Genomic DNA, 13,178 nt, shown 5'->3' with positions numbered 1-13,178 from the left:
ACTGACTGAACCAACCAGGCACCACTCTACCCGAGTTCTAATCTTAATTCTACCACATACTAGCTATGTGACTTCTTTAACCTCTGTGCCGTGGTTTTCCCATCCATAAAATAAAAATAATAGAGTTGATGTGAGAATTAAATGAGTTAATAAATAAAACATTTAAAACAGTACTGGCACACAGTAAACCCTCAATAAATGTGAGTAAGATAATAAGTATTATTGTTATTACTTGGTACAGACAAGTCTAGAATTATAATTGAGATGCCTACTTAAAACCAGGGCCTGGGTGGCTCAGTCAGTTAAGCGTCGACTTCAACTCAGGTCACGATCTCTCAGTTTGTGAGTTCGAGTCCCCCATTGGGCTCTGTGCTGACAGCTCAGAACCTGGAGCCTCTTTCGGATTGTGTGTCTCCCTCTCTCTCTGCCTATCCGCTGCTCGCACTTTGTCCCTTGCTCTCTCAAAAATAAACAAACATTAAAAAAAATCTTAATACAAAACAAACAAACAAACAAACAAAAGACAGGGCCCAGCTTTGCACAGTGGCAGTATCATAGCCAATGAGGTTTATCCGAGGCGCGATTATTGCTAATTGAAAACTTTTCCCAAAAAAGACAGGGCCCCGGAAAATCTTTCCATCTGAAAATTATTAATAAAAACACTTTAGTCACCTTTTTAGGAATTCAAGAAGAAAGGCTGTTCTCTGCCAGAGGTATGGATAGAAGGAATAAAATCTCCAATGATAACCTAAATCCCAAGGCCATCATGTGTGAGTGTCAGGTTCCAAATCAATTTATACAATACGTAAATCTCAAAGAATTAATATAAAACGGTCACCAGCTAATATCTTTATGGAAAAAAACTAAATTGGATCCCAATTTCACTCTAAACATAAAAATCAATTTCAGGTGAATTAAAGACTTAACTATGAAAAAGAAAAACTTAAGAACTTTTAGGAGAAAATATTGGGAAATACCTTAACGTCCTCAAAATAGTGACAGGCTTCTATTTTCCTTATAAAGGCTAAGTTATCTGCTAAATGTGAGAAGGGCTAAGGTTGGAGTAGGAATGGAAGTTTGAGAGAATGGAGATTGTTAATTAGTTATTTCAGAGAGTAAAAGAATAAACTAACTGGGAGAGGGTGGGAATCACATAATTCCTAGGTAGTGCTGAGGGCCACCAGACACTGATGGTCAAGATTTCAAAGTGTTCAATCTGCTGAGCTATATGATTTTCTCTAGAAATGATGTCAGCCACGAGGAGAAGCCAGGGTTGGGAGTTTTGTCAGACAGGTGCAACCAAAGGGCACTTTAGGGTACTGAAGACTTTAGGGTATTCGAGGTACACAGACCAGAGATTTTCAAGTGGATAAGGAAGAAAAGTGAAAACAGGGAGACTGGTGGGTAAGGACGAAGTTGAGGGATAAATGGATGGAAGGTCCCAATGAGGTATACAGAACCAATAAGCTGTCTGGTGAAGAAATGAGCAGCCAGATGAAGAAAAAAGGAAAGCAGTGAATATAAATGTGCAATATTTAACAACAAGAAAGGAAATTTAACTCTAGATACGAGTAAGATAATATACTATACAACTCTGTGCTAATAAAACTTTTTAACTCAGAGTGCCTGGGTGGATCAGTTGGTTAAGCATCCTACTTCGGCTTGGGTCATGACCTCGCTGTTTGTGAGTTCGAGCCCCACGTCGGGCTCTGTGCTGACAGCTCGGAGCCTAGAGTCTGCTTAGATTCTGTGTTTCTGTCTCTTTCTGCCCCTCCCCGGCTCGTGCTCTCTCTCTCTCTGTCTCTCAAAAATAATAAAAATGTTTAAAAACAAAAACAAAAACTTTTTATTTCCATGAAACTAAAATTCCTAGGATAAATGAAGTGACTAACCATGCAAATAATCTCTTCATCCAATTAATCTATTATGTTCCACCTTGTATAGAAAGCAAATTAAATTGATTTCTAGTGTAAGGTAAAATAACTGTTACTTAAAATGCACTATTACCCAATAGCTAAGCACAAAATAACAAAATGCTACTTTTAGCTTCAATTTCTAAACTAACTTCACTCCATTTAAAATATACATATAGGACCTTATATTTCTTTACAGTGAGCTTCTGAGTGGCCAAGACTGTCTTTCTCATCTTAACAGCTCATCAGCTTAACAGAAAGCATATATAACAATGGCTCAGTAAATATTACTGAATAAATTGGAAGATGGAAAAAAATATATAAACAAATGAAAGAGGAAATTTTGCATGTGAGTACCCAGCGCTAGTCACTAGATGGCATCACTTCCCCAAATTGGGAAGACATTTTACATCTTCCAAAAAGGAATTTTATATACACGGTTCTAGCTCTTTACAGTAAGTGTGAGGATAAACAGTAAGCTCGTAAAAACTTTCAATTCATTTGCACGTGGAAGTGCTCGAGATTTAGAAATCATGAACAGAGAAGATTGAAACCAAACATCAGCAGTAAGCCAGGCATCTGTTTGGCTGACGACCTACAGGATGACTGCCTCTTTTAGTCTACTACACTCTTCTAAAGTTTGTCACACCAGTTGGTCCACTAAAAGCACAACATATGTTGGGGTGGGTGGCTCAGTCGGGTAAGTGTGTCCAACTCTTGAGTTCCGCTCAGGTCACGATCTCATGGTTTGTGAGATCGAGCTGTGCACTGGGCTCTGTACTGACAGTGTGGAGTCTTCTTGGGATTCTCTCTCTCTCCCTTTCTCTCTCTCTGCCCTGCCCCTGCTCTTTCTCTGTCTCTCAAAATAAATAAATAAACTTGAAAAAGTAAATGAAAGCACAAAATGTGATGTTCTTACATAATTTTTCAGAGAAGCGTTCCGTATTGGTCATCATTGTATCAATGAAACCTTTAAAATTCACTTTTTTCGTTTCTAAGGAGAAAAGAATATTTTCTTCAATATCTTCAAATGTTAATTATGACAACTATTGAATTATGTAAAATAAATTATAGGGAGATAACATGATTATAGCCATCAGCTAATACCACTCAAAATATACGGTTCTAAGAGGAAAAAGCAATTCAACACACAAGGAGAAAGTAAAACTGAAAAATGCCAGGAAAGTTAATCAAAATCCTTCTAGTTACAAGCGCACAACATTTGTAATTTTAACTTACATTATCTTGTCTTGGCCTGACAACAACTCAAAGATATGTCGGTAAAGGATTAGTGTATTGTTTTATACATTTTAAAAAATACTTAGACATGATATCATGATTTTTTTTCCCCAGGTCACAAAAGGAAATACGAGATCAGAGATTAGAAGTGAGTTTTCTTGACCTCTGGTTTCTCCCACCTCAGGCTACCATTCACATTGTTATCTTTATTCCAGTATACTTTTGAAACTATTAAACGTTTTAATAGTCATTCTATACTTAGAAAATGTCTTTCCTTGATTATATATAATATCCCAATATTAGAATGGATAAAGATGTCTAAGAATTTTCTAAGGCCGCATATACAGGTTTTATATAAATAGGATGAGCTTTTGATAACACTACTCCTTTGTTTATCCCACTAAAAACATCAAATTCCAATTCTAATCTATAAAAGATAAGGCACAGCCTATTGCCTATTTCCAAGATAAAGAATCTTTGAGAAGTTTACTTTAAGGAGCACCAAATTACTTTGTATTCTTAACCAAATATTTAAAGACTTGAAAAAAATGAGACTTTGAAAAATCCTAGGGGAATGTTAGAGTTAATGAAGATTTACATCCACTAACAGGAACATATAACTTTCTAAAGCAATAGATTCCCTATTTTTGATAATGTCTATTTGATACACAAATGTTTTAGCTGAACCACTGAACCCGCCTCCCATTTGAAGAACATTATTGTTTTAAGGACAAAATTACTTTTTATTTTTATTATTTTTTTAATATAGTTTATTGTCAAATTGGTTTCCATACAACACCCAGTACTCATCCCAACAAGTGCCCTCCTCAATGCCCATCAGCCACTTTCCCCTCTCCCCCACCCCCATCAACCCTCAGTTTGTTCTCAGTATTTAAGAGTCCCTTATGGTTTGCCTCACTCCCTCTCCGTAACGTTTTTCCCCCTTCCTCTCCCTCACAGTTGAAGAACATTATTAACACCACTGCATCTGCTTCTGTGCTTCCCCCATTCTATTCTACTGCTTCTTTACAGAGAGAACATTGCTGAATTTTTTAAAATTAACCAAGGTCTTGCTTTTTTACATATAATTTTACACAGGATAAACAAAATATTCCTTAATTTTGTTTTACAGCTCTATAAAAATTATCACACTATAGCAATCTAGACTTGCTTTTTTCATTCAATATTATATTTCCAAGAACCATCCATATAGTATATTGCTATAGTTCATTTTCACTAATGTACACATTATCAGTATTTCATCATGCATCAGTGGTAAATACCACAATTTATTTATACATTCTATCACCGATCATGTTGTTTCTTTTTGTTCATTCTTTCCTTCCTTCCTTCCTTTTCCTTCCTTCCTTCCTTCCTTCCTTTTCCTTCCTTCCTTCCTTCCTTCCTTCCTTCCTTCCATCCTTCCTTCCTTCCTTCCTTCCTTCCTTCTTCTATTAAGATCAGAGCTGCTATGAGCATTTTTAACATGTCTCCTTGCACATCAGTGCAGAGATTTTCTGGGATGTATCACTAAAAAATGGATTTTCTAAGCCATGAAGTATGAAAACCTTACAGAATACTACATAATGTTTTTCAAAGTTCTTTTACCACTTTTGCCTTATTTACCAACAATTAAATTAACAGACCTTAATTTTTGCCAATTTGGTCAGCATCAAAAGGTATTTCATTGTGACCTAAATTCTGCATTTCCCTGATTACTATGATGTATAAAAAGACTTCATATGATTATTAGCAACTTACGTTGCTTCATCTGGCAATGGCTGTTCTTGTAATTTGGCCATTTTTCTCTTGGGTTGTTAATTTATAGGGGTTTCCTATTTATTCTCCACAATGATCTTTCGCTGTTATGAGTGTTACAGATAATCTTTACTCTGGAATGCCTGGGTGGCCCAGTCGGCTAAGCATCCAACTTTGGCTCAGGTCATGATCTCGCAATTCATGAGTTCAAGCCCCGCTTAGGACTCTGTGCTGACAGCTGGGAGCCTGGAGCCTGCTTCAGATTCTGTCTCCCTCTCTCTCTGCTCCTCCCCCACTCATACTCTGCACCTCTCTCTCTCTCAAAAATAAATAAACATTAAAAAAATTTTTTTTAATAATAATCTTTGCTCCATTTGTGGCTTGTATTTTCATTCTGTTTGTATTACCTTTTAATAAAGAGAAGTTCTTATTTTTAATGTAGTCAAATGTATAAATCTTTTCTGGTTAGTGATTTTGTATCTTAAAAATAATTCCTTGTAACTCCAAGTCAGAAAATTTTTCTTCTTTCTCTAACGAGAATTTTAGTGTTCGTATCTGGAAAGCATTACTGAATATGATACATAGGTAGGGATCCAATTCTATTTTTTACATTTGAATAATTAATTATTCCAGCACCATTTATTAACTGGTGCTTCCCCTCCCCCCCAGTAATCTGCCACCTCATTATATATGTTTCCTTATATGTGTGTAGATATATTTGGAAGTTACTTATCCTGTCCTATCAATTTCTCTATCCCTGTGCCATTTTCACACTGTTTTACTTACTGTAACTTTATAATGAGTCTTAATATCCAGGGTAGCAAGATCCCTCCAACACCACTCACACACCCTATCCACGTTTTTCTTCCTCAAGAGTGTTTTAGCTACTCTTGATCTTTGTTTATGCATACCAATATTAGAATTAATTCATCAAAAAGTCAGGGTTTTATTAGAATTGCTTTAGATAAGTAAACTAATTATGAGAATTGGCAGACTTGGGGGTCTCTGAGTCCATTAATATGGGATATATTCCAATTTATTTAGGTATTCTATAATGTCTTTTAACAAAGTCTTATCATTTTCTCACGTAAGGCACATAACTTACATTTGTTCTATTCCTTTTTTGCTTTTCATTATGGAAAAATGTTAATACACGCAAAAGAAGAAATATATTGTAACAAAAGTTCACATACTCTTCCTGTACTCTTCACATACTCTTCATGGCCATTCTTATTTCATCTATAGCCCCACACACTTGTCTATCTCACAACCACCCTTTCTCTTTAGAAAAGATGCTGCTAAGTTATAAGGGTATAGATACTCAAAACTAGTACCTTCCTTATGAATTATAGGCTTTGGCATAATAAAGAGTCGTTTGTCCCATTTAACGACTTTTGTCCTGACCTCTTCCTTGTCAGAAAGCAAAACCATAAACTCTACTTTCTTTTTGTTTGTACTTTTGCCTGTAGGAAAAAAGTGTCTGGAAAGACTGTTAATACTGGATATTTCTGGATCATGGGATTTTGTATGTTTTGTTGTACTTTTGAGCATTTTTCTGTATTGACTTCATTTTAATGGACTTTTTTCTAATCAAAAAAATAAAGTCATTATTCTGAGGGAAAAAAAATCGCAAAGTGACCATCTTTTCACATGTGTCAACCCAGTTTTCACTTACTGTCAGCTTCAGTCAACTCTGCGATCTTCTCAAATTCTGGCTTAGAAAGGTAACCTCCAAAATGCTGAAGACAAGTATTCATATCCTCATAATCAATATTTTCATCTTTAATTTTATCAATGGCTTTAATGACATCAGTCAACACTGAAAATAAAGCAGTATGCTAATGAGTATTAAATATAAGTCAAAAAGAAAACACCAATAGTAAGATGAATTTTAGTTCTAACACTAAATAAACAAGCATAGAAAATAACTTCAGAAATGTTATATGTGAAAAGAATTACCAGATCTTTAATACTGAAAACCAACAAAGTACAAAATGAGAGCCAAAAATATATTCTACTTTGCTATCATCTCTGTATCGAAGGAAGTGCCAATTTAATTGCAATTTAAGTGCATAGGAACAAAAATATTATACAATTTCCCCATTTAATTTTCTAACAATTTAAACTTTCTTAGTAGTCTGTTTCTCGGTAGCAGATACAGAAATAAGTAGAAAACTTTCAGTCCTGAATAATGAATTGGGGTAAGGTTTTGTAGCAATACATGGCTCAGTCCCTGGTTAATCTTTTATCTTCTGTATACATAAATATTATCACTTGGAAATAACTATCCCACATGTCTTTTTATGATACTTTGGAATATATGCTTCACAAATTTGGGCAGTATTCCCTCCATTAAATTTAAACAAATTTTTACTGCAATGAAAGCTTTAATGTTTATTTTTGAGAGAGAGAGAAAGGCACAGCATGAGTCGGGGAGGGGCAGAGAGAGAGGGAGACACAGAATCTGAAGCAGGCTCCAGGCTGTCAACACAGAGCCAGACATGGGGCTCAAACTCAGGAACGGCGAGATCATGACCTGAGCCAAAGTGGACCCTCAATCAACTGAGCCACCCAGGTGCCTACGCAATAAAATTTTCTTAAAATAACTTACAAACACATAGAATTATTAAGGGGGTCGACAGGTATGCATGCGGGTGTGTTTTTGTGTCAATTTTGGAACAAACTAAACTCAAATAGATTTTCTCTAATAGAAGATCAGGATAGGTAAAGCGAGGAAGCTGGGCAGTGGAGGGCATTAAAGCCATTATCAGGAGTTAATCGACTTTAGGCAGTCACTGGACGTCATTATGGATTACTAAACAAAGAAATGATCAAAATGATGTCTGAATTAGATGATTCTTAAAATGATTCTTAAAAAGGTAATTTTTATGTATAAATATGTAGAACAAGATATATGATACTATCTTGTGAAAGGACTTTTTAGAAGAAAAAAATTCTCACTTAAAAGTAAATAGCTGATGGGGCACCTGGGTGGCTCAGTTGGTTGGGCACCTGACATCAGCTCAGGTCACGATCTCATGACTCATGGGTTTAAGCTCTGTGTTGAGCACTGTGCTGACAGCGCAGAGCCTGAAACCTTCAGATTCTGTCTCCGTCTCTCTCTGCCCCTCTCCCACTCTCGTTCTCTGTCTCTCTCTCTCAAATAGAAATAAACATTAAATTTTTTTTTTTTTAAAGTAAACAGCTTGTGAGTGATGTCAGTAAGATGGTTAAGTAGGACGCCCTGGACCCTTCTTCTCCCCACAAACACACTGATTCAGCAGAAATTAAAAAATAAATTCCTTTTGTGATAAATTAGAAACTAACTGACAGGCTCTTGTATCCCAGGAGAATGCAAAACAAGACGTACTGAAGCTGGTACAGACATTTGGGACACCCTCCCACAAGTGCTGCCTCCAATGCAGCACCATAGGATCCAAAAAAAAAAAAAAAAAAAAAAAGACTCTAGCTCCCAGCTTCACCCAAGGGGAAGAAGAGTTTGGTCCACATATCCAGAAATTCAGCTTTTCCAAAATGCCTCCCCAGAAGATTGGCTTCTGTTTTGCCAGCCTTGGAGCTCTGATGGGTCTAGCACAGTCTAGTATTTGGGGTAGAATAAAGCGATGGCTTGGGCTGGTAGAAGGCAGTGATCCTCCCCTCTGTTCAGCACAGGATGAGATTAAAATTCCCAGCTCTTAGTTTCCTCCTGGAGAGGTAAAGAGTTTATCCAGCACGTCAACTTTTTCAGGGCGTCCCAAAGAACCATCAGCTTATCTCGTCAGTCCTAGAGCCTGGGGAAGGAAAAAGGTGGTAGAGGCCTAGGGCCTATCAGGCTGGGCCGATGGGTGGGGGTCTTCTCCTGTATAGGGACAGTATGTGAGGACTGGGACAGCTGCCTGCTTTTTCTCTTGCACAAACACCAACACAGAAAGTCCAAATGGAAATTTAATGACTAAAAAATATGATGACTGAAATTAAAAGTTCAGTGGATGGACTCAACAGCTGAAAGGAGGAGAGAAAGGTAAGAATCAATGAATTGACAGCAACTGAAATCATCCGATGAACAACACTGAGAAAATAAACTGAAGAAAAAACGAACAGTTCCAGAGACCTGTAGGAATATAAAAATGATCTAACATTTGTGTCCATCAGAGTCCCAGAAGAAGAGAAAGAGACTTAAAAAGGCACTCAAAGAAATAATGCCTGCACACTTCCCAAATTTTTATCAAGAGACATTAACCTACAGATCCAAGACAAAAGTGGACCTCAAACAGGATAAATCCAAAGAAATCCATGTCAAGATCCATCATAATTAAACTTCTGAAAACTAAAGACAAGGGAACATTTTGAAAGCAGCCTAAGAAAAACACTTTAGGGAAAGAAAACCAATTTGAATGACAGGATTTCCAGCAGAAACCATGGAAGCCAGAAATAAGTGACACAATATTTTTCAAGTGCTGAACGTAAAGAACTATCAACGTAAAATCCCATATTCAGAAAAACTATTCTTGAGGAAGGAAGAGGAAATCAAGATGTTCTCAGATGAGAGGAAACTAAAAGAATTGGTTGTCAGTAGACCTAAGAATGGATAAAGGAAGTTCTTAAACAGAAAACAAAGGATAAAACAAAAAAAACTCTGGAATATCAAGAAGGAAAAAAGAAAATGGTAAGTCAAAATATGGGTAAATATAGTAGGCTTTCCTTCTCTTGAATTTTTTAATCAAGTCTGATGGTTGAAGTAAAAGTAATACCACCTGATGTGGTTTTAAATATATGTAAGGAAATATTTAAGATAATTATATCATAAAGGAAGGAGGGAGGGATGTATATGGAGATAAGGCTTCTGTATTTCACTTGAACTGGCAAAATGATGACACCAATAGAGTGTGATAAGTTATGTATATATACCTGAAGCAACAACTTTAAAAGGTATACAGAGAGATATACTCCGAAACACTATAGATGAATCAAAATGGAATTCTAAATGCGGGCCAAAGATTTGAATATCTATTTCACCAAAGATATATGAACAGCTGGGAAGCATGTGCAAATAAATTTGACATTATCAGTCATTAGGGAAATGCAAAATTAGAACCATAATGAAATTCCGCTACACAATTATTATAATGATTATAAACAAAAAGATAATACCTACATGTGGCGGATAGGAAGAAACCAGAATCCTTACACATTGCTGGTGAGAATGAAAATGGTAGAGCCACTTTGGAAAACAGTTTGGTAATTTCTTTAAAAGTAAAACATAAATTTACCATACACACTAGCAATTATTCTCCTAGGAATCTACCCAAAAGACATGGAAACATGTCCACAGAAAGACTGCAATGCAAATGTTAATTTCAACATTATGCATACCAGTCCCAAACTGCAAATAAGCAAATGTCATAAGCTGGTGAACCATCAACAAAAGGGAACATACCTATAAAATGTAATATGGACTTATTTAACCATACAAAGGAACAAACCACTGATACATACGACAACATGAATTAGCCTCAAAAAAGTGAAGTCAGGCACAAAAGACCACATGTTTTATGATTTCATTTATATTGAATGTTAAAAAAAAAAAAAAAAAGGCAACTTTATGGAAACAGAAAGCAAATCAGTGGTCGCCTGGGAATGGAGGTAGAGATTAACGGTAAATGGGCACAAGAGAATTTTAGGAGTGAAGGAAATGTTACAGACCTGGATTGTGTCCACTTCTGATTATATATCCCAAAGAATTGAAAGCAGGGGCTCAAAGAGGTATTTGCATACCCACATTCACAGCAGCACTACTCACAATTGCCAAGAGGGTGTCTATTAACGGGTGAATGGACAAACAGAATGTGGCATATACATGCAATGTGATATTAGCACGAAAAGGAAAGAAAAATCTGACACGTGCTACAACATGGATGAATCCTGAGGGCATTATGATAAGTGAAATAAGCCATTCATTCATAAAGACAAATACTATATGATTCCAGTCAAGTATCTGGAGTAGGCAAATTCACAGAAACAGGAAGTAGAATGATGGTCGTCAGAAGCTGGAGAGGCACAGATGGGTAGTTGTTGTTCACTGGGTATAGAGTTTCAGTGTTGCAAGGTGAAAAAGTTCTAGAGATTCGTTGTACAGCCGTGTGAATATACTTAACCCTAATGTTCTTGAACTGTACAGTTACAAATGGTTAAGATGGCAAATTTTATGTTACGTGTCAGATACCACCATTAAAAATAAATTTTAGGGGCACCTGGCTGGCTCAGTCCAAAGAGCATGAGACAATTGATCTTGGGGTTGTGAGTCTGAGCCCCATGTGGGGTGTAGAGATTATTTAAATAAATAAAACGTTAAAATAAAATAAATTTTAAAAACAGTATAATGGGGGAAATGGGAGGGAGGAGTCGGCTACAACCAAGACACTACTTCACAAAACAGCAATGAAACGGTGACTGAGTTCGTGAATGAATGATTACAAGGTAAAGCACTCAAGAAATTTGCTAATAGTGTCTTTAAGAACACCACTTAAGCAATTCATGACAAATTATAATGTAGCTTTTTTTTTAAGTTTATTTATTTTGAGAGAGAGAGAGCACACAGGGTAGGGGCGGAGAGAGAAAGAGAGAATCCCAAGCAGGCCCTGTGTTGTCCACAAGAAGTCCAACACAGGGCTTGAACTCACAAACTGTGAGATCATGACCGGAGCCGAAACCAAGAGTCGGACACTTAACTGACTGAGCCACCTAGGCGCCACAATAATGTAGTTTTTAACATGAGACTTCATGTAAGTATGAGAGAAAAAATCTCTTCCTTTGGATTAATTTTTCTCTATCTGAGAAATCCTTTGGGAAGACACAAAAAGCTTATCTTTCCTTTTCAGCATATGAATAAACAAAAGGAAATAAAAACACCAAGGCTTAGTATCTTTCATTTCTCATGTTAATCTTGCTGAAAAATATTTAATTATTTGCATAAAAACCCAAAATCATTGCAAGCAAAAATTTTTAACAAACTGATTGTGGTGTTGATTGTATGACTCTATACATTTCATGAAAATTAGTGCGTGAGTGAGTTTTATGTATGTAAATTATAGCTTAATACAATTTTTTTTAGAAATGTTCTAAAACAAGGGAAACACAACCAGTATTTCATTCAAACAAGTTCCTTATAAAAAAATTAAAAATCAAATCACCCATCCATTGCTAAAAATGGGGCTAATCCCCTATTGGAATTCCTCATTACCTTACTCTACATTTGTGTAGTACTTTACAGTTTTTAAAATCCATCTAACAATTCTGTGAGGGAAGCAAGTTAGCTATCACTACCCTAATACATCAAGTTTTCATGGCTTGCCTGAGAATTTCAGAACTATTAAGTACCTACCCAAAAAGCAAACTCGGTTCAGTTGAACCTCTTTTCAACCTAACCACTTCTTTCCTCCAAATCATTTTAAAATAAATTTCCTACCTACCATCACATTCAGGGAGACTTTGCTCCTTGGAGAGAGCGCTCATAAAGTCATCTAACTTCACCATTCCATTTCCTGTAAAATAAAGACTTTAGATCATGCATTCTTTATATTTTTGCATAAAAGGTAAATTCATAGTTTCATACAACTATGAAAAAAAACTACTTCTTCACTTCATCGTAATTCTATTTCTCCTTTCATATCCTGTCTCTGAATTAGGTCAGTTCGTTTCATTTTGATAATTACTCAATAATTTTTAAACACCTATTATAAAGTGCAATGGACTGAGCTAGGTCCTCAATTTTTGATAGATATAGGAAAAAGGAAAGGTGACCATATAGATGGACCATGAGAAACTTAAGGAGTCTATTTCATACCATCATGAAAACCCAGTCAAAATGCTATCCATTAAGACACCTTGACAATACTGACCAATCCTGACAGACCCAAGTGTCCCCATTACTATCAGCTGATCCAATTAACTACCTATTTTTAGATATACACCCTCCACAGTGATCCTACCAATCCTGATAAGCAACATGAAAGGGCTCAATAATTTTAGTAGCACCTACCTACACCTTAGATTTTTTTTTTTTTTTAATCTTCTTTCCCATTTGCCTTAGCTAAGAAATTTTGCTCAGGTTCTAAGAATTCATTTCTAATATATTCCCAAGTCAGTCTTTCCCCAAAATGTTGCCTCTGCCCTCTCCTCAGCTGAACTTCTGTTGTGGATGGTTCTTACTTAATGATAAAACAACTTCTCCAATACAAAAGCTCTTCCTGGAAACTTAAAATCTGCCTT

General features: G+C 36.1%; 1 protein-coding gene and 1 pseudogene across 1 annotated transcript; one reads left to right on the top strand and one right to left on the bottom strand.

Annotated features, from left to right (window-relative positions):
- Nucleotides 1-532: 532 nt before the first annotated feature.
- Nucleotides 533-659, top strand: LOC147571733 (U4 spliceosomal RNA; annotated as a pseudogene).
- Nucleotides 660-2,380: 1,721 nt separating this feature from the next.
- LOC147571732 (EF-hand calcium-binding domain-containing protein 13-like) lies at nt 2,381-12,448 on the bottom strand. The gene is made up of 3 exons (XM_086696115.1): nt 12,380-12,448; nt 6,586-6,729; nt 2,381-2,907 (listed from the first exon to the last, which is right to left on the bottom strand). Exons 1-3 carry the CDS (start codon nt 12,441-12,443, stop codon nt 2,774-2,776), a joined length of 342 nt encoding a protein of 113 aa, XP_086552241.1. The 5' UTR covers nt 12,444-12,448; the 3' UTR covers nt 2,381-2,773.
- Nucleotides 12,449-13,178: the final 730 nt, after the last annotated feature.

The sequence above is a fragment of the Puma concolor genome, unplaced genomic scaffold, assembly GCF_028749965.1.
Source record: "Puma concolor isolate L17-30 unplaced genomic scaffold, mPumCon1.1.hap2 unalloc_scaffold_101, whole genome shotgun sequence".
NCBI lineage: Eukaryota > Metazoa > Chordata > Mammalia > Carnivora > Felidae > Puma > Puma concolor.
The sequence above is the reverse complement of the archived record's forward strand: the minus strand, read 5'-3'. Positions and strand labels throughout refer to the sequence as shown.

Coding starts and splice junctions, on each gene's coding strand:
- LOC147571732 (XM_086696115.1), bottom strand. CDS start 12,443: ATGGTGAAGTTAGATGACTTTATGAGCGCTCTCTCCAAGGAGCAAAGT. Junction 6,730..12,379: donor AAGTCTCCCTGAATGTGATG/GTAGGTAGGAAA, acceptor CTTTATTTTCAG/TGTTGACTGATGTCATTAAA. Junction 2,908..6,585: donor AGAGTTGACTGAAGCTGACA/GTAAGTGAAAAC, acceptor TTTTCTCCTTAG/AAACGAAAAAAGTGAATTTT.